General features: G+C 38.8%; 1 protein-coding gene across 11 annotated transcripts in view; it reads left to right on the plus strand.

Annotated features, from left to right (window-relative positions):
* The window catches only part of TENM3 (teneurin transmembrane protein 3), a 316,633-nt gene that overhangs the window by 169,788 nt on the left and 122,027 nt on the right, over positions 1 to 24,818 (plus strand). For all 11 annotated transcript variants that reach the window (XM_067721907.1, XM_067721896.1, XM_067721898.1 and 8 more), the window contains one exon: positions 17,545 to 17,667. In XM_067721907.1, the coding sequence (XP_067578008.1) occupies positions 17,545 to 17,667 (123 nt within the window). The remainder of the gene's footprint in view (positions 1 to 17,544; positions 17,668 to 24,818) is intronic.

The raw sequence follows: 24,818 nt of genomic DNA on the forward strand, positions 1-24,818 counted from the left end.
AGATATAATTCGCACACCATATAGTTCATCCGTTTAAAGTATACACTTCAATGGCGTTTCATATATTCATGCAGCTTTGCAACTATCACCACAATCAATTTTCGAGCACTTCCGTCACCCACAAAAAACCCTATATCCCTAAACACACACTTCATATTGCCCTCCAAAACGCCAATAGTTTTTTTTCCCACAGAAATCGAACTTGTAAGGGAGTGGTTTGTGGACTCATTTCCCAATGGCAAGAGATAACTCAGCATTGTTTTCCTCGTGAACTTCTGACATAGGCTGCTAACCAGAGAACTACTCACATTTTCAATACTCCTTTTCAGAAATACATACGTAGTTATCTATTTACTTTGAACAGCTGCTACCAACCGATTCCTAAAATAGATGTTGTCATATGTCTGCTAAAAAGGCTATTTAACAACATAAGCATTCCGCAGATCAAGCAAAACATAACCTGTCGAATCCAGGTTCATGGCAGTGATGATTCCTTAGCAGTTATCTGTCCTACTTCTTTGTCTATTTGGATTTTATGAACATGTTTGCCTCGCCATGTACCTTGAAATTGATTATGGTACTAGCTATATATATGCAACTCAGAGTCAGGAGGACAAATAAGCCAGCCCTTTATGCTTCGAGAAAAGTTAACCATTTAAATGTAGATGGCAAAATAAAATGTGTTGTGACGTTCTTTCTTCTTTTTGGACGTGTCTTTATGATAAAAGCGCTGCTTTATTAGGTTCTAGAGCACAGCCAAACGGTGAATTACATACTATTTCTCACTGCAGCTTCTTCCCTTAGCTCCTAGTTGCGTTACTCTTAGAAGATGCATTTTGTCTGAGATAGAATGGTAGCATTTTAATACTAATGTGGCGTCATCCAATGTAGAAGAATATATCGTCTGTATCTTAGAGAACTGAAGATTGTAAACTAAAAATTTTTAATCAATATATCAATATTTTATTTTATCCTTGGATACATAAAATTAAGAACATTTTAAAACCTGATTCAATGGTGAATGATGACTCAGAATAAAACGGTTTACCTCTAGGAGAGGAGGAATATAATAAAAACATACTCCTGCAGTCTTCTGAGTCTGTAAATTCAAAAAGGAAAAGATGTACTACAAAGCCAGTCTAGACAGTTGCCGTTTTTTCTTTATTAAGGACAGCACTTTGTATAGGTGAAAGTGTGCTTTCACATATGTACACCGTTCTAACACCCACAGAAGTTTTGGCCATCTTGTCATGTTTGCACTCAATCCTAACTTTCAATATGAACTCTATTAATTTGTAGAAAATATTAGTTTTCTATGTCTAGCATATCATATAGAAAGCTAGAAAAAATTGAGAGATCACTTAAAAGTCAGTTCATTCTCCAGCCAGCTCTGTATAATCATATCAGTGACTACTGAATTGAACCTAAAGTGGGAAAAATCAATATATTGTACACCCAGGGTTTTTTGACTTTATAAGTTTTTTCTTGCTATTTATTAGCACAACTTAAAGATGTTTAGTTTTAAGTTGATCTTAATATTTATTTATTACTCTAGAGAAAAAGGAGCTCACTACCAAAATCAGGAAATTATACAAATGTAGAACGTACGCTCTTCCTCTCCTCCCTAAAAATAATTTATTTACTCTTAGCTTGATATGAGTTCAGCTAAAGTAAATAATACATGGGAAATACTAGAAACAGACTGTATTTTCCATTGAAATATAAAAATCTCCCTGACTTGAAAAACGTCCAAGGGCGGCAACAATAAGCAGTAGCTTTAAAGTCAGCTGAACTCCAGTTTGTGCCGTACGTAAATATCTTGTCTGTGAAATATGGGGCTGTTTTCTCTGTTGTAGGATACCATTTTTGCAGAATGTAGCAACATCTCCTGACTAATGACAAATGGAAAGCAGAATGCAGTATTTACCATTTCAGTGGTATGTTGCATAAATATTTAATTGGTGTTGCATATGTCATTTGCTTTTACGTTAGTGGTACTGAGAGCGGTGTGCTCCGAGAGAAATATCTACATACAGAGGAGCGAGAGGAAAACTAACTGGCATATATGAGGTTAAAAAGAGAGCTTGATAGATTGCTAGGAATCTTAGGAATGAATTCACCATAAAAACTCTACATTCCATTGAATCTATATTCCAACAAAGGTCTCATCCTCAAATAAAACAGAGCAAAGAAAATGTCAATGTGTATAGACCCTTTTTAGTTTATTGTTCCTACTTCATTTTAGAATGTCTACAGATTACTCACACCTTGTCCATCTTCCTGTTTTTTTTTTTTTTTTTTGCGGTACGCGGGCCTCTCACTGCTGTGGCCTCTCCCCTTGCAGAGCACAGGCTACAGACACTCAGGCGCAGCGGCCATGGCTCACGGGCCCAGCCGCTCCGCGGCATGTGGGATCCTCCCGGACCAGGGCACGAACCCGTGTCCCCTGCATCGGCAGGCGGACTCTCAACCACTGCGCCACCAGGGAAGCCCTGTCCATCTTCCTTAAAAATAAGATTCCACAGTTTCTTTAGTGGCCTAATAATATAATACCAGATAAGGAAGTGACCCTTCATCCATCCATCCATCCATCCTTCATTCATTCATTCAGCATTTATTTCTTGAGACACCGTGATGGATACCACAGTGAACAACACAGTCCTTGCCGTCTTAGATTATATCTTAGCGAATGCAAACACTGAGCGCCTAATTATAATCATGATGACTAGTTAAAAAAGAGAAATAAATGTAGAAGACTAGGACAGTGCATAAAACGCAGTACTTACTGAGTCTGAGCATTAGAGAAAGGTTTTCCTGCTAAAACCAGAATAATAAGTAGGATTATGTGTTTTGAAAAATGCTGACATAAGGACCAATTTTAAGTGTTACCACGTAAACTTAAATGTGGCCCCAAAAATCAGTTCTCAGGAATATTAAAACCAATACATTGTGATATAATAAAAAAATCTAGATGTGTCTGAGGGAAAATAAGTTACGATATTCATTGATTTTCTTTGTCGAGTTAGTCTGGCTAGAACCCTCTTGGTAGTTAACATCTAGAAGTGGAAAGAAATGTTACTTTGGATATTTGGAGTAACTAGATTTAAAATTTCCATACGAATTTATAGTCTGTTTTTGTTTGTTTCTCTCCCTTAAGTTTAGATAACATACTTTCATGCTTTAAGATTTTATTTACAAAGTATACCCAGAAAATAGTTTTAAAACTGTTAAAAGAAATGATATCTCTGGCTTCTTTTCCAAACATTCACGAGTACTCTATTAACCTATTTTGAAGGTATTCTTAAACCACGTGTTTCCATATGTCAGTAGTTGTTTGGAGACAGAGATCATGTCTCTCTGCATTTGATAACCCATCCAATTTGCATTATTGCGTCGGGCCTAGAAGTGGAAAGAACGTTACTTTGAGATCCTTCCATTGGACGGTTTAAGCTCACATCATACAGCAGGGTCCCCACGCCCTGGGCCGTGGACTTGTGCCAGTCTGGGGCCTGTTGGTGAGCGAGCAAAGCTTCACCTGCCGCTCCCCGTTGCTCCCCGTCGCTCGCGTTACCACCTGAACCATCCCCCCTGCCCCATCCATGGAAAAGTTGTCTTGCACGAAACCCAGCCCTGCTGCCAAAAAGGTTGGGGACTGCTGTCATACAGTGAATCAAAGAACAATTATATTTTTTTGCTAGAGCCAATTCTGTATACTACTAATTTGTTTTGGGAGAAAATCTTCAGTGTTTTTAAAGATAAGAACTTCCAGTCTTTTCCTGAGCTGTTGGATTTCATCACTGGTGACTTATCCAGGTTTCCAAAGAAGCTCTTCCTAACGCTTCTCTCCTGGTGGCTTTCTCCATCCGCGAGGCTGGCGTGGCGTTGGCGGACTCTCTCCTGGGCTTGTCTTTTCTCCCTAAAGCTTTAGCCACAGGCTGATCCTTTCGGTCTGCTCCTCTGCTAGTGAGCTCTTTCTCCCCTTTATTGCTTTTATTTCCCAGGGCTGTAGAAGGGTCCCCAAGGCTCCCTAGAATGTACTGCATGTAAAGCTGGGACATGAGGCCCTTGGCTCTGAGAAAAAAAGACGTTACAAGTGCTTTTGCATCTTGCAGATTTTTATTTGTTTTTCCCAGGCATTGCCTTTCAATTATTTCCAGTATCACAGTCAATTTAATTCCATTAAACGTAGCAAGAATCGAATATCCCTCCTAAACACTGAATTCACAGAGAAGAGTATGACATAATCTTTACCACGATGATCTTATGTGGGAAAAAATGATGTCAAATTTGAATATCACATTACAATATATTTTTAGCATGCTGTTTATAAGTACAGAGCCTCAAGGCAGGAAGATTTGAGTCTCTAATCCCACCTCTGTCACTTACTAGCTATTTGATCTTGAGCAGGGTACTTAACCTCCATAAAACTGGGTTTCCTCATCAGTGTAAACAAGATTAGTAAAAGTAGAGCTCTTCGGAATATTTAATAAAATAATTATTAAAGGACCTGCTGTATAGTACAGGGAACTATTTTCAATATCTTGTAATAACCTATAATGGAAAAGAATCTGAAAAAGAATAGATATATATGTATAACTGAATCACTTTGCTGTATACCTGAAACTAACACAACATTGTAAATTAACTATACGTCAATTTTTTAACGGTTAAAAAAAAGAAAAAATAATAATTACTGTGCCTATAAAAATGTAAGTGCTCAGTTGATTTTAGTGATATGATTATTCCTTGTGACAACCTAGTAAACCAAATATTATTATCCACAGTTTTTAGAAAGAAAAGCCTTAGGCCCAGAGATCAGTGACCTGTCTAGCGTTAAAGCCAATCAGTGTTTAAACAGGGACCGTGATCCAGGTCTTTCTATTTTGAGTCCAGAACTTTGTTCCACTATATCATAGGGCATTGTCTCTCATAAGATTTAAGAACTTACAGGTGATGCATGAACCGGAGAATAAATGAGATGGAATGACAAACTGGGATATATATTCCCTTTTGAATTCTTATTCTGTTATATCAGATCATGTCACATGGGAAGATCTCAGAAGATGTTCCCATGTCATGACACCTGTCAACACTTCTTTCACAAATAAAGAACGGTTTTGCTGGCAATAATTTCTATGTAATTTTAATAACATAGTTTACAGTTTACTCTGTTTATTCTTAGTGTTGCCTTCTGTTTATACCGATTTTTCCTTTAAGGTAATACTGTAAAAATTTCATTTTAAAATAAATGTATTTAAAGTTTTAAGTCAGTAATCTCAAGGAAAACTAAATTAGATATATAAATATAAAAATATTTATTTATAAAATAACAATACCATAGAAGGTTCACAATTATACAATAAAGGTGACAAGCACATTAAAAAAGTGCATAGGGTCACTGCTGAGTGGACCGAAAATGCTGTAGGTCTTTGCCATTGGGTCTTTTAATTTCATTCTGGATCCTTAATCTTTTCATTAGCTACATTTGTAGTTTTAACAAGCTAGCTTCATGATGTAGTTTGTGAGCCTATGTGAGTTCCATAGAATTTGTACATAAAACCTAACCATATTATTTCAGTCATTTCAAATCACAAATTTTACCAGCATTTTCTATTTTTAGCGTAAAGCTCTTGTTAGATGCGTTTTACTTCTTCAAAGAAATTCCTTATGGTCTCAGAAAAGAATCACATATAGAGAAGCAATACATGTTGAAAGTGGGAAAGTGGGTCGTTTATTTTTTAGGAAAGGAGCCTGAGACCACCACATACAGAAGCCAGTGGACAGCAAGAGCAGTCTCCAGGAGATCACAGGTGACCTCCTCTGTATGTTGCTTTGAAATAAATTTCCACAAATGCTTCATAAATATCCATTACTTATAGTTAAGTTCATAACTGAGGAAAACTGTTCTCCAAGTGAGCCCTGATGAATGGGGAGCACCTGGGACGCTGGCTTCCTGAGATCTTTTCCAACCCTGCCTGATGAGTTGAGACGGTCCAGGCAGACTGATGGGATGTGTTGAATTTACCGCTACCTATGAGGTACCGGAAGTAGTGGCATGGACTCTGCGTCACTCTGCTGTCACAGGCAACAGAACTTGATAGGGCGACACTGACTAAATCTTTGTTGATGAATATGAATGTGAACAACACACTACTTGAGCTGGTTGTGCCTGGATTCCTGGAGGGTCATTGATTTTGTTAAAAGTTGTTACTTGATAACCATACGCATGCGTGCTCACGCGTGCGCACACACACACACTCACAATTCATATTCTCTCTTTCAAATGTGACTTCTCAGGGGAGAGTGGACTATTATGAAAGGGATGTTTTGAAGGGAATGTTTTTCTGCATTTTGCCGTAGTTTAATATACCAACCTTCCTCTAAGAGTCTCCATATACCTAATAGTTGGATCTTTTAACAATGATGATTAAAGTGTCTTAAAATTTAAAAGAGTTGTAATTTTCAGGTCTATTCCACTTTTTCCAAAAGGTCAAAACAAGTCAAGGAAAAATTGTATGCTTAAGTAGGTCACTAACATCCATATACGTTTGTTGCATAAAAGTAGGATATAGCTCTTAAATAACCTTTTCGGAAGAAAGGGATGCAGATGAAAATTGAGTCAGTACGACAAGCCTTTGAACAATGAGCAGGTCCATGGGGTTTCAATCCAATGGTGAAGCTGCTAATAACTGTCACTAGTGAATCCTCTGTTACAAGCATTTCGTGATAACAACAAACTCAGTATTTTGGCAAGCAGGGAGTAGTCTATAAATCATGTAAATGATTTCGTTCTGTATCTTGAATGTTCTTGGAATAGGTCCTCTTGCCATATTCTTTAACGTTGACAGCTGTTACCTCAAAGATTGTCTAGCTTATTGATGATGACTGGCCCCTTTGGGCAGTTAATCACGATGGTGAACACTTTATTCTTTCCGTTCGTTTAGGAAGGAATGCTTCTTTCATTCAGAGAACAGAACCTGAAAACAAGAGGAAACTAATGAAACACTAGGAAAACAATCTGTTTTATAAATCCCGACTTAACTCCCTTGGTGACAGAAACAACGGCTTGATTTTCATAAGCCTCTGTCAGCTTCAGCGCTGGCTGTCAGGGCAGCTGCAATTGCTGTTTACTAAGCAGCATCTTTAAACGTATTGCACTGAATCTACATAGTAAAGAAAGAAAAAAGGCAATGAAATTTAAAAGTAGAGTTTTTTAATATTATCATTTTCAAAAGATCAGGAGTCTAATATTCTGGCAGAAACACACCTGCAGAGCTGAATCACTGTCCAGGCTCATCAAGACATTTTGATAGCCCTGATTCTACTTTCCCATGAATGACAGTGCCAGGAAAGGACAGAAAGGAAGAGGGCACAGTATAGAAATAGAAACTACCAGCAGGCATTCCTTACTTCCCTTTCCCCAAAACACTGTTACTTCATAAAGCCTGCGATTTGCAGTATGTCATCTTACAATGCTCAGAGAACCTTGCTACGTCAAGTGTTAGTTCCTTTGAATATCCAAATATCCTATAGGTGGAATAATTCCTTGTTTTAATGATAATTTGAGCACGTATTAATATGAAAGCGTTCAAAAGAAGTATTGACTTTAAAATAACCGTATTTGGGTCAACAAGGTATAGACTGTTGAAATAATATTAGCCTTAAAACTTAATAACAGGGCTTCCCTGGTGGCGCGGTGGTTGAGAGTCCGCCTGCCGATGCAGGGGACGCGGGTTCGTGCCCCGGTCTGGGAAGATCCCACGTGCCGCGGAGCGGCTGGGCCCGTGAGCCATGGCCGCTGAGCCTGCGCGTCCGGAGCCTGTGCTCCGCAACGGGAGAGGCCACAGCAGTGAGAGGCCCGCGTACCGCAAAAAGAAAAAAAAAAAAAGTTAATAACAAATAATAAGGGGTTCGAATGCCCAAATATTGCCTAACACATTCCATCAACACGTATATGAACACAGCAGGAAATCCGAAACAAAAGCTAATTTATGGAAAACTATGTATTCCTCATGACAATTTAGACCAGTCGGGATCCAAGTTACAAACTGCAATCTCTACATGAGACGCTTTCATTTTACATTGAAACCTTGGCTGCACTGTGGAAGCATGTATCAAATCAAATCATTGCCCTATATTTAAGGGTGTCCTTCTTATTTTTCCTGTAAAATCTAATCACTGTACGTGTGCGTCGTGTATATTTATGTATCCATGAAATTGAAACATAAAGTGAGGAAATTTTGCTTTCAAAACCCAAGATGCCCAAGGAATCGTATGCATAAACTGATAGTTTGAGCCCATGCAATTTTACTTTATTTTAAAGTGAAAACAAAGGCGCAACGGCATTGGTATTCTAATATATTGATATCTTATTGATGCCAGATGGCTTTTTTCCTATGCTCAATGATTTAGCCTAAATATTTATTTAAATTTTAAAATATTATATTGACATATCATACAATATAAATCGGGAAGAAACCTTTAAGATCGAGTGCAAGCTCTTCAGATTTTTATATAAGTAAGATATCTAAGCCTCAGAGAAGCCCAGGGACTTGCCAGGTTTCCACTAGTTAGAGCCAGAATTGAGACTTGGACCCAGGTCTCTTAATATAAGCTAAAGGCTCCACAAGATGCCACAGACAATCTATGTTGAAAACTGTGTTCTTAAATAAAAAAGATCAGATGCTGATTTTCTTTTCCTGCAGCTTCTGATAACAAGTTCTTAATGATTCTTTCTCAGAAAGAGAACTTTGCGGGGGGAAACGTACCATGGTGGTTGTGAGGTGAATTATAAGACAGGAAAGCTTTAGACCTTAGCTTGCTGAGATGAACTTTAAAGGTTTTGGAGGCTAACCCCAAGTGCACTGAAAACACTTTCAGGATATTTTTTAGCTTAGTTTTTCTTACCAGAATCTGGTTCTCATGTTATCTCACATTTTTTGTCTTTGTGATAATGTTTGCTTGATCTTGTAATATTAAATAGCATTTAGCCAATAATGGCAGGCCTGCTAAGAGCAGTAGTTTAAGTAGCAAAACCTCAGAGTGTACCCTTCGGGGTTCTGGTGGCATAAGCTGGGTTCAGGGTTCTGATGGCAAGGGTGCTTGCTTCTGTGTTCGCTTTGCAACATCCCCTGTAATTTGCTCCAAGGTTCTGGCAAATTGCTGGACCATGTCACCAGCTGTCACCACCCGTTCTTCCCATTCATGTTTGGCAGCATCTGGGACACAGGCATGCCAGTAGAAATAATAGTAGCTGTGACAACTTCGGTGGCATGGTCCCCAGAGACAAGACAAAACTCTGGCACCTTTGCTCTCAACAAGGAGCTAAAAATGGCGCTGAATTTGCTCCTTGGTGATATATAATTTTCTTTAATTATACATTTTGGTTTCAAGTCTTCCACATGCTGGCTTTTAAGTATCAAACCAACATATATCGGTTAAAAACAATGGCATGCCCTTTTTTCTATGGCGAGGAGGTGAAATAGCTAGAATACCATGGATTCCTCTCATCTCCATCAGCCTTGAAAAATAAAAGGAATGGAAATTTCTCTCACTTGAATGGTCCTTGAGCCCGAAAGAAAATTTCTTCATAAAATTTCACTGGTAGATATTCACCATCATATTGTCTCAAAATTATTTCAGTTAGTGAGGTTTTTTAATTAACATTTATAGAAAGAAAAAAAATAAAAGGTTACAGAACGAATGTTTTTGAATGACGTAAGAAATATTTTAAACATCTTGAAATTGGTTACAATCTAAGAATAACGGGAAAAAAAACTAAGACGATGGGTGACAGTGTAACAGCGTGCGCAGGAATTTTGTAGATGACAAATGTCAGATACTACAGCTGATTTAAAAGGGCTCTGACTGGGGATCATCGTGGAGGTCCACGTTCTCCTGCCTTGAGAAAAGGGAGGACTTGCACTCGGTGCCTTCTAAGACTGCTTCTGACTGTCACCAGTCTCAGATTCTCTGTTGTCACCCCTATTTCTCAGGAACCAAGCTACAGAGAGCCAGCCCTCTGAGAGCAACTCTAAGCAAAGTATTGAAAAAGCTGAGTTACATATTAAATTTTCCCCATAACTGTCTTCTCCCATTTTTCCACAGCTAACAGCCTGTACTTTTATTCCCTTCCCCCACAAACTCATCTTTTTCCCATCAAAGTAGCTATATTAACCCCCAGCTGCAACGATCCATTTCTGCTTCTCCTACAACCCCCCATTCCTCACACAGCAGAAGGTAAAAAATTTATTCACATATAAGGTGTTATGTTTAAGGTACAATAATATACAGTGTTACGCCGGTGTAGAGTAGATAGTAATTCCAGGAAGACTTCATAAAGAGGTGTCACGTGAACTAGACACTAAGGCGTTAGTGAGATCTCGTCGGGCAGAGTTTGAGGGAGGTACCTTAGAAACCAGGAATTATGAGGAACAAAGGCATGGAAGCAAGAAAATTAAGGGCATGATCTAAATGGTAGACCAGCAAATCTGGCGAGCTCATGGGGTCTGTGATATCTTCACACTGTTGTGCAACAGATCTCCAGAACTTTTTCCATCTTGCAAAACTGCAGCTCATTAAACAATATCTCCCCATTCCCCCGCATCTGCAGCCCCTAGTAACCGCCCTTCTACTGGCTGCCCCTTGGAGTCTGACTATTTTAGATGTGGCCCATGTAAATGGAATCAAACAGTATTTGTCTTTCTGTGGCTGGCTTATTTCATTTAACATAATGTCCTCAAGGATCATCCATGTTATGGCATGTGGCAAGATTTCCTTCCTTTTTAAGACTGAATAATATTTCATTGTATATTTATGTATATACACGACATTTTCTCTATCCATCTTTCCATCATTGGACGTGTGGGTCACTCCTGCCTCTTGACTGCTGTGAATAGTGCTGCTGTGAACGTGGATGTGCGAATATCCCTTTGACACTCCTACTTTCAGGGATTCTGGATCATATGGTACTTCTAGTTTTGATTTTTTGCGGAACTACGAAACGGTTTTCCATAGTAGTCGCACCATTTTACAACCTCACCAGCAGTGCACAGGGGTTCTAAGTTCTTCACATCCTCACCCAGCCAAGTTATAATGTTTTTAAACTACCAGTCCATCCGGGAGGGCCGTGGGCTGATAGTCATTAACCCAATATGTGAATTTGTTTAATCGTATTGCTGTCCTTCTGACACCTGAGATTTACACTAGTTTATTCTAGTTATCAGGGGTGAGGGAGGGGCTGTAACAGGCTGTCATACTTGCCTCCCCTGCAGCCTCATAGGAAGGAATGCCTAGACGCCTTATAGAGAAAAGCACCTACAGAGAGGTTTAGGGAAAGTAAAAACATTCTTCAGCCAAGCTGTGTATCAGATGGCTACTTTAAATAAAGTATTTAAGTATAATATGTAGTTAGAAAAGTGTACAGAACGTAAGCGAGCACACCAGTGGAACTGCCTCCCAGACAGAGAAATGGAACGTTACCAGCTCTCCAGAAGCCGCCCCGGGCTCTCCCAGTCACCACCTACCCCCTTCCCCCTAGAGAGAGTCACTCTGGGGGCTTTTACCTACTTTGGAAGTTTATACACATGGACTTAGTCAGTATTCGTGGTTTTGTGAATGTATTTGTGAGATTTTTCCATATCATTGCATCTGGGATGGGTTCATTCATTTACATTGCTGTGTGGAATTCCATTGTATGATTATTACTCTAATTTGTTTATCCATCTTACGGCCAGAAGACATCTGAGTTGCTTCCCGTTTGGGGCTATTACAAATATTTCTGTGAACATTCTTGTTCATGCTTTTGGTGCCACGTGTATACATATTTCTTTTTTTTTAACTTGGAATGTGAATTACAGTTTATTAAAATTAGTGATATTGTTGGATTCAAATTTCTCATCATACTCTTTGATTTCCATTTGTCCTATTTGTTCTTTTTTAAAAATTTTTATTTTATTGGAGTATAGTTGCTCTACAGTGTTGTGATAGTTTCTGCTGTACAGCAAAGTGAATCAGCCACGTGTACATACATCCTCTCCTGCTTGGATTTCCTTCCCACTTAGGTCACCACAGAGCAGTGAGTAGAGTTCCCTGTGCTATACAGTAGGTTCTCATTAGTTATGTATTTTATACATAGTAGTGTGTATATGTCCATCCCAATCTCCCAGTTCATCCCACCCACCCACTTCCCCCTTGGTGTCCATACGTTTGTTCTCTACATCTGTGTCTCTATTTCTGCTTTGCAAATAAGTTCATCTGTACCATTTTTCTAGATTCCACATATATGCAGTAATATACAATATTTGTTTTTCTCTTTCTGACTTACTTCATTCTGTATGACAGTCTCTAGGTCCATCCACGTCTCTACAAATGACCCAATTCCGTTCCTTTTTATGGCTGAGTAATATTCCATTGTATATATGTACCACATCTTCTTCATCCATTCATCCGATGATGGACACTTAGGTTGTTTCCATCTCTGGGCTGTTGTAAATAGAGCTGCAATGAACATTTTGGTACATGACTCTTTTTGAGTTATGGTTTTCCCTGGGTATATGCCCAGTAGTGGGATTGCTGGGTCGTATGGTAGTTCTATTTGTAGTTTTTAAGGAACCCCCACACTGTTCTCCACAGTGCCTGTATCAGTTTACCTTCCCACCAGCAGTGCAGGAGGGCTCCCTTTTCTCCACGCCCTCTCCAGCCTTTGTTGTTTGTAGATTTTCGGATGGCGGCCGTTCTGACCGGTGTGAGGTGGCGCCTCATGGTAGTTTTGTATGCGTGTCTCTATTGGATGTACAGGCAGACATTTGTAGACACACTGGGGAGTTAACCACCATTCATAAGAGTTTTCAACATGGAGAAAAGGTATTCCAATTCCCAACAAGCAACTTACAAATGATCTTGCAAAAATACAGCCATTTATAGTTGGTAAACATCTTGTATTTAGAAGCCAGTTTTATCACGTGGACAACTTTTGATCATGTTTGCTACTGTCAAAAGAGAGATAAATTAACAATTTGTGTTAAATTTTTAAAAATTTCTTTGATGTGAATGCTCAGTTTTGATTCAGGTTAAGTAGGAAAACAGCACAGTGCATAAAAAGGAATCCTGAAACAGGGTCAGGAGATCTCGTGTCCTGAGTCCTCTTCATGCACTAACTTGAAAAGACACTGAGTGTGTCACTGATCCCCTCTCTGCCTGTGTTTCGTCCTCATACAACAAGGATAATGACCCTGTCACATGCTACATTATTAGAAGATGATAGATATCAAGGTATTTGAAAATGTGAAAAACACATGGAATGCTTAAATCTACATGAGTACTAATTTCTGTAACTTTAAAATACACACCTATACAGCTTACTTTAAGACTCTTGGAGTTAACCAGAGTAGCCTGTTATTAATTGAATCATCATCATCATATTACTGTAGAAGTTTCCTTTTAAGACAATATGCTATGTGGAAAAGTATTGTATAGAAGGATGGTGATTGGAATACACAAGTGTTACTGATTAATATCTTTCCCGCCCTCAACTCCATATACTGTCTCTCTCTGCCTTTGGTTTCCTAGACGTGGTAGAGAAGCATATCTCTAGCCTTTGACCCGCACAGAAGTTACATTCGACTCCTTCCTGTGTGGATTTTCACACTCCACTGCTCTCTGGTAGGATAGAGAGGTGTATCGTGCTATGTATTCCCTTTATTACCGGAAGGTCTGGGTTTAAGGTCACGGTCCACTGCTTACTTGCTTGGAACCCTAAACTCTCAAAAAGTCTCAGTTTTTGCAGATTTAAAATGAAAAAAAAAAGTAACTATTCAACGAAGTCTTTGTGAAGCTTAAATGAGATACCGGGTGAAACAGAAGCACAGCACTTGACACGTAGGTTGTGTTCAATGGATATTTTATTTTTTAAAAATATTGCATCCCAGTGGTCTAACACAAAGGACCCTGTCTGTGGCTGAGAGAATGCCTGGTGTGGCTGCCAGCCTGAACCTTCTCACCTAAGCCATCGCCCAGAGGGGTCCAGGGCTCAGCAGAGCACAGAGCTCCCCGCCTCTCCTCGGCACTCTTGCCACACCCTCCATCAGGTCCTGCGCAAACCAAGGATCCATTGTACCGTCATGAAGAGTGGCAGCAATGCCTTCTCCTGGGTTCAAATCTGCTTTCCAGCCTGGGCATTAAAGAATTGGGATCATCCTTCTTTATTTACAGATGTTATTTTACTTCTCTAATTCTCCCTTTATTTGTCTGCCAAGAGAGCTCATGTAGTTTTATTATAGCAGCTTTCAGGAATTTCTGTAGCACTCTGACTTTGAGTTTGCTGCCTCTCTATCTCTCTCTCTCTGTCTCTCTCTGTGTTTGTCCCTGTCTCTCTCTGTCTGTCTCGCATTAACTTTGGAGTCAGTCTCACCCTGTATTTACATAAAAATCTTAAGTTACACGTAACAAGTGTCAAGAGCTTCACTCAACACCAAACACCAACGCTTTCAAAGTACATATTTCAAAACAGTGTTTAACAAGATATAATATTATTTGGTATGGCTCTCATTATACGACATCCTAAGTAGAACTAAAATCCCATTTTATTGAGATTTTCTGTAATAAAAAATACATGATAAAGCTGTTGCCCATCTGACAGAAAGTAAAATAGCTCCAGACGCAGCCATAACACTACTTCCTAACATTTGACGCCTGCGCCTGACCCCATGGACCGTCTCTTCTCTTCACAGTCTATTAAAACCAATAATATGAGCAAATCTATCATCCAGGAAGACTATCTGTGCTACATAAAAGCTCACAATGATGATACGTTATTTTGTGTAGAAACTTTGACCCTTTTGGAATATTTATCATTGCTATGCGAGAGTGTGCCCATCAAAACTTTTACTGGATGCGGACCTCGCACCCATTATTTTACTCAAAAATTGCCGAATTATCTGAAACCTTGAAAACTGTGTGAAGCGATAAATTTTTAGAAAGCTTCTGACATTTTGCCACTCAAACACTACATAATTTAATGCAAAATGACAGAAGTTATACCTCTTTACAAGTTGACAGTTTGTATGTTGGAGAATTCTATAACCTATATCTTAATCCTTGAAAAAAATCAGTCTTTAAAGGGAATTGCTGGAAAACTGTAATTTAAGCAGGGAGTCATGAGTATATACGTTTGCTACAGATTGTACAGAGTGGATACAGCTATGTTCCTATCTATGTTTAGTATGTTTCTTACTATAGGATGATTTTATATCAGGTATTGTTAACAGAAGAATGTGACACTGGTAATAGAATGTCACCAAGCTGTTGACTCTTTTAAAAAAGTCAATCAATTATATATAATGCTAGTGGACTTTTCACAAAACTACTTTTCATAGAGCATAACACTGACTAAGTCATTAATTCATTATTAATAATATAACATTCCATTTTTAGGCATTTATGTATTTGTTTTATATTTAAATATTTTATATTTATTAATTTTTCCTTAAATTACTATACTTTTATCCACAACAGTATTGTGTGACATTTTAAAACCTTAGAAAATACAGTCTGTTTCTTTGACAGATACTTAGCGAGATCTGCTCAATAGCAGATACTGTATAAGGCAAATGAGATACACAATATTGGGAGAGATGCTTCACCCAGTCAGGGAGTGCCTTCCCAAGAAGTTGATACCAACCATCTGAGGGAAGAAGAGGTATTTTGCAGTGGGTGGAGAGCATTGCAGACAGAGGGGACTGTTTATTGAGAGGGTCTATGGTCTGGTCAGGTGACTGCAAATGGTTCAGTAACCTGGAGTAGAGAACAAATAAATAAAAGACCTATACACTACGGACTGTCCTGCTAGGTGCCTTAACGTATACTGTCCAGAAAGTTTACATCAGTTAAATAAGATAGGTTTATCCGGTCTCGTTTTGTAAGTAAACCTAATGTTTAACAATATTACATCATTTGGGACTTCCCTGGTGGTGCAGTGGTTAAGAATCCGCCTGCCAGTGCAGGGGAGATGGGTTCGATCTCTGGTCCGGGAAGATCCCACATGCTGCGGAGCAACTAAGCCCGTGCGCCACAACTACTGGGCCCATGTGCTGCAACTACTGAAGCCCGCGCGCCTAGAGCCCGTGCTCCGCAACAAGAGAAGCCACCGCAATGAGAAGCCCGCACACGGCAATGAAGAGTAGCCCCCAGTCACCACAAGTAGAGAAAACCCGCGCGCAGCAACAAAGACCCAACGCAGCCAAGGGAAAAAAAAAAGTGGTCAAAGAAGACAAAAGCCAATCCAGAATTCTACACTAGTGAAAACGTCTGTGAAGAATGCAAGTGAAATAAAGCTATTTTCAGATAAAAGAAAAAACTAAAAAAAAAAACAAACTATTAAAAAAAATTACATCATTTGTCTAAGGTTAAATCCTAGATTGAGGTTGAACCCAAATCTAACTACATCTAAAGCCTGTCCTCTTTACACTGTACTAATTTTGTCTTGTTACTATATATTGGATATTTAATAAGGGCTTTTTACAGTGATTGTTATCATACTGTCTCTAACAATACTTTTTAAACATGTCTTTCTCCACCTCTCTGGTAAATTCCAACATGTATAATGAATATATACTGTCAAATAATGTTGAAAAATTCTCCTTCATGACATAGTAATATGACAGTGGGTTTCCCCATGGACACTTAGCCTTCCTTAGGGACTAATTCCTAAACTATATGCTATAGAGCACAAATGAATGTTAAGTGTTAATGGTTAATACGACAGTGATTATTATTCTAAATATTTTAAATAAATAATATATAAAATGATAGATTATATTACATTTCTCTTTATAATTATATTATCTAGTTACGTATTTTCTAAGTATTTTACATCAAGAAAATTAGTAAACACATTTACAAAATTTGTATCAGTTTATAAGATTATCAAACCCACGTCAGAAACTCTATATGAAATTACCTGATACCTATGCACATTGCTTGATCTGTGCTCTTGCTGAACTGTAAGTCATAAATTCGAAGATTATTTATCTTAAATTTAGAACATTCAAATATTACTATATTTTGTGCATCTGAATCCATTCTGAACATTTCATGCACCAAATTCGTCTGTGGGACCAATTGTTACCTTAATCCAAGAGAATAGCATCATATCTCTTGAGAGCCTATAGATATTGCAACAAAGTGTTGTACATGTGCAGGTGGCCTGTGGTCATGTACGTTTGGCAAGTACTGCTTGAGAGCATACTACCGCTTACTTAAATGACGGTGCAGAGTAGAACTGGAACAAAGCAGAACAAACAATGATTCGCTCCTAAGAATTTCCCGGTACCAGTTAACTGAGTAATATCAACTCTTTATCAAAGTGCTGCCATGTTGCACTGAGGAACTGTTTGTTTTCTAATTTCTATTATGCAATCGTCTTTGGTATTTCAGAACATGGAAATTATAACTTTACATGTGACTCTTGTTATAAACATATATACCATTTGATATTGTAGCTAGAAGCAGCAGACCTTTAAACAACTTGTATTTTTTTACCCCCAGCAATGCATCTCTTTGGCCTCAACTGGCAGTTACAGCAGACTGAAAATGACACATTTGAGAATGGAAAAGTGAATTCCGATACCATGCCAACGAACACTGTATCGTTACCTTCTGGTGACAATGGTAAGAGAAAGAATTATGTGTCCTGTGTTTTTCTTTTAACATCTCTTTTCACATTTCATCTCTTTTAACATTATAAATAAAATAAATTTATTTTTACCCATGTAACATTCATCTTTATATGGGAGAAGGAAAAGGTTTCGGAATTACAAATATTATCTTTTAATGAGTGACTTTTATTCATTTACTTGAAGGATTGGAAATTCACATTTTTATTATAGGAATAATACAGTGCTCTGCCTTCTGAGTCGATGGCTAGGCTTTTCTGCCTCTCCTTCCTGCGAGTGTGCATTTTGTTTTATTTCTAGTCTGTAAATAGATTATAATTCAGTGTATCACCTCATATTACCTCGGGTATATTGAGCTTTCTTTGTTCAGCTAGTATGTGGAGTTGGAATACTATCTTCATTTTGTTTTAAAAGCTTTTACATACAAAACACATGAAAGGATTCTCATTTATTGACCTTTCCTCTGTTTGCCCTTTCTTTAAACCTTCAAAAGTTTACACTTTGAACTAACAGACTTTCAAATCAACTGGCTCTGAGTTTAAAAATGGAATTTAAGCAGTTAGAGAATGCTGTATTTCATTTTTTCAGAAAAATATGTACATATGTAAGCATATTTATATCATTTTTATATATGTGTGTGTGCTTGTATGTATGTCTTGGCACTTGGCATCCTCTGACTTTTTGCAAAATGTCCTAATACTTTATGTCTCAAAGCAACCAGATCAAGACACCTTTTCTGTCACGTGAGAAATACATCCTTTGCCTTTAAGCATTGCCCTGGCTCTTCTTCCTCTTCGTTTCTTCTTATCTGGTACTTTTGTTCTGCTTTGGCATCTCTTATGTTCACCCTCACGTGGCTAGTTTCTTTGCGAGACTAGAAAGAAGCTATAATATATTTATTTGTATTTATATGTATGCTGCTATGTTACATGTGCCCATTGGCTGTGACTAATGCTTTTACCATTTTTTTTTTGTTCTTTCCCAGCTTCTGTTTTATTTTAACAATAACACTTTATGACACTCCTCTTCCTTCTTGGGGAGGCTGAGAGGTTTTATAAGACATTAGATTTTCATAGTAATGATAAATACCTCTACCCCACCCCTGTATGGAGTCTTTTGATACAAAGTGCTATACGTTCCAAAAAACTGTAATCTGGTGGCTGATGACAGTGACAGTGGAAGTCAGTGCACAGTGGATTAAAGAGGAGTGAAGAAAAGCTTACCTAGTTAAAATTGTTGGTGGGAAATTTCAATTAAGTGAAATATAATTACTTTAAACAACTGTTTAATTTTTTATGCACTGATAACACACACATGAACAGATCCATCACTACACAGAAATTAAGTGTATTTATTTTTGATTTATAGAGATTGCAGTTTAGACTGTCTTTTAAAGTGGATTGTTCCCACGAAAATGGCCAGACCGCACTTCTTAACCACACATGCAGGGGCTCTTTTACAGACTGAAGGGAAAAATGCTTATCGTAGACGTTTCGTTTATTTTACAACATCCTAGCCTTTCATTACGATCAGAAGGAAAACAGAGTGTGGCTAATGAGTGTCACAGCCCTTGAAATGTGTGATGTTGAGAAAGCTATGGCTTCAGAGGCCCTCCCACAGCCTCGGTGCTGGTTCTTGGGATTTTCTATTCTATTTTATTGAATTTCCCATTTATCACAAATGCTAGTTGAAACTCACTCAGATAATTTTGCAATTTACAAAGGATTGTGGGCCACAGTTTCAAAAACACGGCTCTGAAAGTCCACTTCCCTAAGAGGGACTGAAGTTCCCATGTGATCACAGAACACATGGGGTGCAGTTGACAGGTGCCAGTGGAGCAACTGAATACAGTGATTCCCCTACATACAAACGAGCTCCGTTCCAAGAGCGCGTTCGTAACTCCAATTTGTTCATAAGTCTAACAAAGTTAGCCTAGGTACCCAACTTACACAGTCGGCTACATAGTACCGTACTGTAATAGGTTTATAATACTTTCCACACAAATAATACATAAAAAAACAAACGCAAAAAATAAAGAACACATTTTTCATCTTACAGGACAGTGCCTTGGAAAGTACAGTAGTCCAGTACAACAGCTGGCACACAGGGGCTGGCATCCAGTGCACAGGCGAGAAGAGTTACTGCCTGGAGGAGGGAGAGGAGGTGGGAGATGGTAGAGCTGAGGGATGGTCAGCCATAGGGGACAGAGGGCGAGCTGCAGTGTCGCTCACGCCTGACATTGATGGTACAGGTACTGGTTCCTTGCTGGAACCAAATGCACATCCGCGTCTTTGAAAGTGCTCAGCATGAAGGTTCATATGTAGGGGACTTACTATATGCGTGTAAATGAAGGACCATCTTCCTAGCCTCCCACATAAGGAGGAGAGGACAGATGCCCCAGAATGAGTTAGATATACTGGAGAACGGATCCTGCAGCCTGCCAACCGGACAGGGGCATTCGTAGGAATTTCTCTTTATGGAAAGAAGGCTATCTCGGGGCTCAGAGTTTGTCCAAAGTGTGACCTAAATAATAGTCTCACTTGTTATCTTTATTATTTTTCCAGTAGCCCGAAAAACCCTAAATTGGTAAGGAATTCTTATTTTCGTTTTTCCAAGTAAAGGTTCTGGGTATGTATCTCTTAAATACTTATTTAAATACCGGAGTGCAGCGGGCAGGAGGGGACTGTATTTGCAAGAAGGGAGGTACCTTACAAACACTGCTTTTAAGCATCCCTGATGAACCGGCAGAGACCGTGCACCATCATCTGCTACTTCAGTTTTATAAACTGTGCAGAGAACCAGATCACATCATCTCTAGAAACTCTAGGAGATTATAACCCTTAAGAAATTCTTGCAATTCTGAATGAAGCTCACCGGGAAAATTAACCGTGCTAAGCATGATGGGGAAATTACTTTGTGGCTGCTAGACGCAATGCTCTTCTTTATGCAGTCCTGTTTTATTCTTATTTTATAAATACAATTCTAAGGAACAGTCATGGTGCTAACAATCATGGTGCTAAACTCCCTGCTCGCTTTTAAGTGAACACTGAACCAAAGCTTCTAAATGGTATTTAGTATTTAAAAGAAGAATTTCTATTACACGCCATGATTCTTTCCTGATTATTCCTAAGACGTTCTTTGACTACAGATTTTAGAGATGAGATGTCAAGTGTGAGGTCTCAGGCAAAACTGATAGAAGTGGGCAACGTGAATAAAGAGGCAAGGATGAAGTTTTTAGTTCAAACACCAGTCTCTTTCCAGAAACTAAAATTATTCCGCTGGATCGAGGAATTCACTTAGCCTAATGTGCTGGAGAGCATCGCGCAGCCCTGTATTCAAATCCTAGCTCTTTCATCTGTGTACTCTGTAACCTTGAGCAAGTTACTCAACCTCTCTGAGCCTCAATTTCCTCCACGTAAAGAGGGAGTAATGCCTGTCTCTCGGCTGATCAGCTTCAACAGTCTGGCAGCCCTTCTGTGTTTTCCTTGCAAGCTCTCTCCCCACACGTCTCAACGGTGGTTTCCAACTCTCCTACTATCCTTGAAGCTTCAATCCCTCAGCTCCCAGCAGATGACCTTGTGTTCTGTTCAGCAAAAAAACCAGAGACCTTGATTTCCTGTAAACACAGCTCCATTCCCATGTGCATCTCGATCTGTCTTTCCATCCTTTTCTTACTAATCTTTCCAAGAGCGTTCTTGATCCCATTCTGTACTTCAGAATTTCCTCTCTCAACTGGCTGGCACCTTCCAATCAACATTTGAACATTCCCAAGTCTCTCAAGTCTTAAAAAAAAGAACCCTTGAGTCTGCCTCCTACCCCTGCCCCACCCCATCCTTCTCTTCTCCCCGTGTAGCCAGCCCTTCTGGAACACGGTGTGTACATTCGCCGTGAAGTCATGTCTTCACCTTCCACTTACTCCTGTGACAGTGTGGCTTCTTCAGGCTCCTTCCTCATGACTGTCCTCTGCCACCATCACTCACAGACACGGATGTCTTCCCGACTTATCGGTTGTCCTGCCAATAGCATCAGTTGACACTCTACGCTCTTTATCACATTTGAGCTCTTGGTAGCATTCAGTAGGTAACCTATCACTCCTAATTGAAATAGCCTTTTCCTTAGCTTCTGTGATACCATTTCCACTTTCTTCCTGATTTTTTAGCAGTGATTTCTCAGTTTGTTTAGTTGACTCATCTTTCAGTGGCTTCAGTGGCTTCAAAGAACAGTTTGTTATCATCTCTCATGGTTCTGTGGATTAACTGGGTAATTTTTGTTTTTTTGCTTGGGTCGCTCATGAAATTGCTTTCAGATGTTGCTTGATCTGTTTGAAAACTCCACTAAACTGAAATTCAAGGTAGCCCACTCACAGGGCTAGCAGTTGATGCTGTCTGTCGACTGGAACGTCTAAACATGGCCTTCCACTTGGCTTGGGCTTCTCAGAGCACAAGTTCTGAAGAGGAGTGTCCCCAGAGGGAGCATTCCAAGAGACCCAGACAGAAGTTACAAGGCTTCTTATAACCTAGAGCATTGGACACTCCGGGATGTCACTTCCGTCATATCTGCTTGGTCAAGAAAGTCAGTAAGATCAGCCCAGATTCACGAGATGGAGAATTAAACCCCACTCTTGACTGGGGAAATGGTGGGGACACATTGCATAAGGACATGTCGGATGGGAGATGTTGTGGCCATCTTTGGAAAACACAACTAGCCCATCATCTTTCTTTCCAAATTTGCCTCTCTTTCTATATCAGGAAATGGCATCATCATTCACCTAGTTACCTGGGCCAGAAGCTTAGGGGTCATGCCTGACCTCTCCCACTCTCTCACCTCCCCTGTGCAATCATTCATCAAGTCCTGTCAATTCTAACTCCAAAATATCTCCTGGATCCCATCAACTCTCACTTGAATTATAGAAGCCACCTTCTATCTGGGATGTATATCTCTAGACTTGCTCATCCGTTCTTCAGATACAGATTTGAAATATCAGTACCCTACTTGACGCCCTTCAGTGATCTAGATTCTGGTCAAACGCCTTTAGATGACTTAACAGGGTTCTCCACAATCTGGCTGTCACACCATGCCATAGCATAGAAACAATAGAGCGGAGAGTTAAAGGCTATAGGGTCTTGAGCCAAACCACCTGGTTTCACATCCTACGGTAGTTCTGACCATTATTAATGCCTTTGATACTTGGGACAAGTTACTGTATAGCATCTTTGTGCTTCAGCTTTCTCATCAATTAGAATGGTCTTGAATAGTCAATGTAAATACTTAAAATGGTGTGCAGTATATAGTACATGCTTGAAAAATGTTAGTGGTTATAAGCATTACTGTTTAGTGTGTGTCTTCTTTGCTAGAGTGTAAGGCACACTGTTTTTCCACCTCTCTGTTCAAAGCTCTCAGCACAGTTATAGGCATGTAATAGATGCTCAAGAAGTACTGTCCAATGAGTGAATGAAAATAGGATGACTAAATGCTATAAAGGGTATAAAGGGCCCGACACAGTGCCTTGCATTAACTGTACACAAAGCAGGTGTTGGTACAGCAGAGTGATTAAGGAGTAAAGCTATGCACTTGTTGGGTGGCTTTAAGCAAATTACCTTCTTTAACCTCCTGTTTTTTCATAGGGTAGTAGTGAGGTTAAAACCATTTAATGCATGTAGGGGGCTAAGCAGTGACTGGAACATGACAGGTAGGTTATACATGTCAGTAACTATTACTTCACTCTTTTTTCTGCAATTCAAGATTACGTGCTTGTATTTGTAGCAAAATTCTTAAGAATGTAGCTCCTTAAATCAGCATCAAAATATCCTCTAAAGCAATATTAGAAATACCTATCATTAGTTATTTATATTTTTAGTTATTTGGATTTTATGAAGAAATCTATTCCTTAATCCTCCTTTGAATGCATAGTATTCATTCATTCTGCATTTATTTATTGAGCATATAATATTATGTGCCATGCACAGAGCATGGTTCTGAGAACATAGCAGTGAGAAAAAAAGACAGTCACATTTGTTGTTCCCAGAGTGTGTGAATTACTAGGCAAGACAGGATTCAAGCAAGCAATTGCAATGAATTAGAAAATGCACGGTAAGGAAAAGTAGAGGGTACCAGGGCAGGACATTTCACACTAGCTTTATTGGAAAGAAGCAATAAGACAAATGCTGAAATTCAGCATAGGATAATTTGGGATAATGTAAGACAAAGTATGCAGGCCACAAATTCTGGTTAGTGTAACTCTAGCAAATGACTTCTCCAATCAAAAAAAAAAGAAAGAAAGAAAACTTCCAGTTTTAAAATAAATAAATCATGGGATATAATGTACAGCATGGTGACCATAGTTAACAAAACTTATCATATATTTGAAAGCTGTGAGAGAGTAGATCTTAAAAGTTCTCATCACACATGAAAAAAATGGTAACTATGTACGGTAGAGTTATCGTGGTGATCATTTCACAATATGTACAAATAACGAGTCACGTTGTACGTCTGAAACTAATATAATGTTGTACGTCAATTAAATCTCAACAACAACAAAAACCTCCTTTTGTATGAGTACAGATTGAAAAACTACATATACGTGATTCATCCTCTTTAAACAAAATAATTCAAATTGCTTTTTAATTTTTCATTATTATTCAGCATGTATGACTTTTCTCAAATACTAGCCAATTTCAGATAATTAGATTTTATAGCAAGTTAAAGATTGCCTGTGAATTGAAGAAATAGAGCTAACGGGGCTGCAAGAGCATTGAGTTTTATTCAATATTGTATATAGTATTTATGTTGTTGCGTTGTATAATAGTTCCTTAATTAGGTGCTATATTGATTTTGTCCATTAAACTATGTTTGCAAGGTAGTGTTTTAATTCCCTTAGCTTCTGATGTAACACTCTGTATCCGCGATGTTAAGTTATGGCATGTGGTTGTTTATAAAAAGATACGTTCTCTCAGAGCTCTCAAAGTCAGGGTATGAATCCAAGGTTAGGTCATCGAATTGGAGGGTGGGCTATTGATTGTCTATAAATGGCCCAACCTTGCTTCCTGACGTCTTAATTATTAGTGCCGCTGTGGGACTTAAAATGATATTATCATTTACCTTCCTCAGCAGTTGAGTTGGACTTTCACAGTTGGATTTATTTTCTGC

The sequence above is a fragment of the Pseudorca crassidens genome, chromosome 21 (assembly GCF_039906515.1).
Source record: "Pseudorca crassidens isolate mPseCra1 chromosome 21, mPseCra1.hap1, whole genome shotgun sequence".
Taxonomy (NCBI): domain Eukaryota; kingdom Metazoa; phylum Chordata; class Mammalia; order Artiodactyla; family Delphinidae; genus Pseudorca; species Pseudorca crassidens.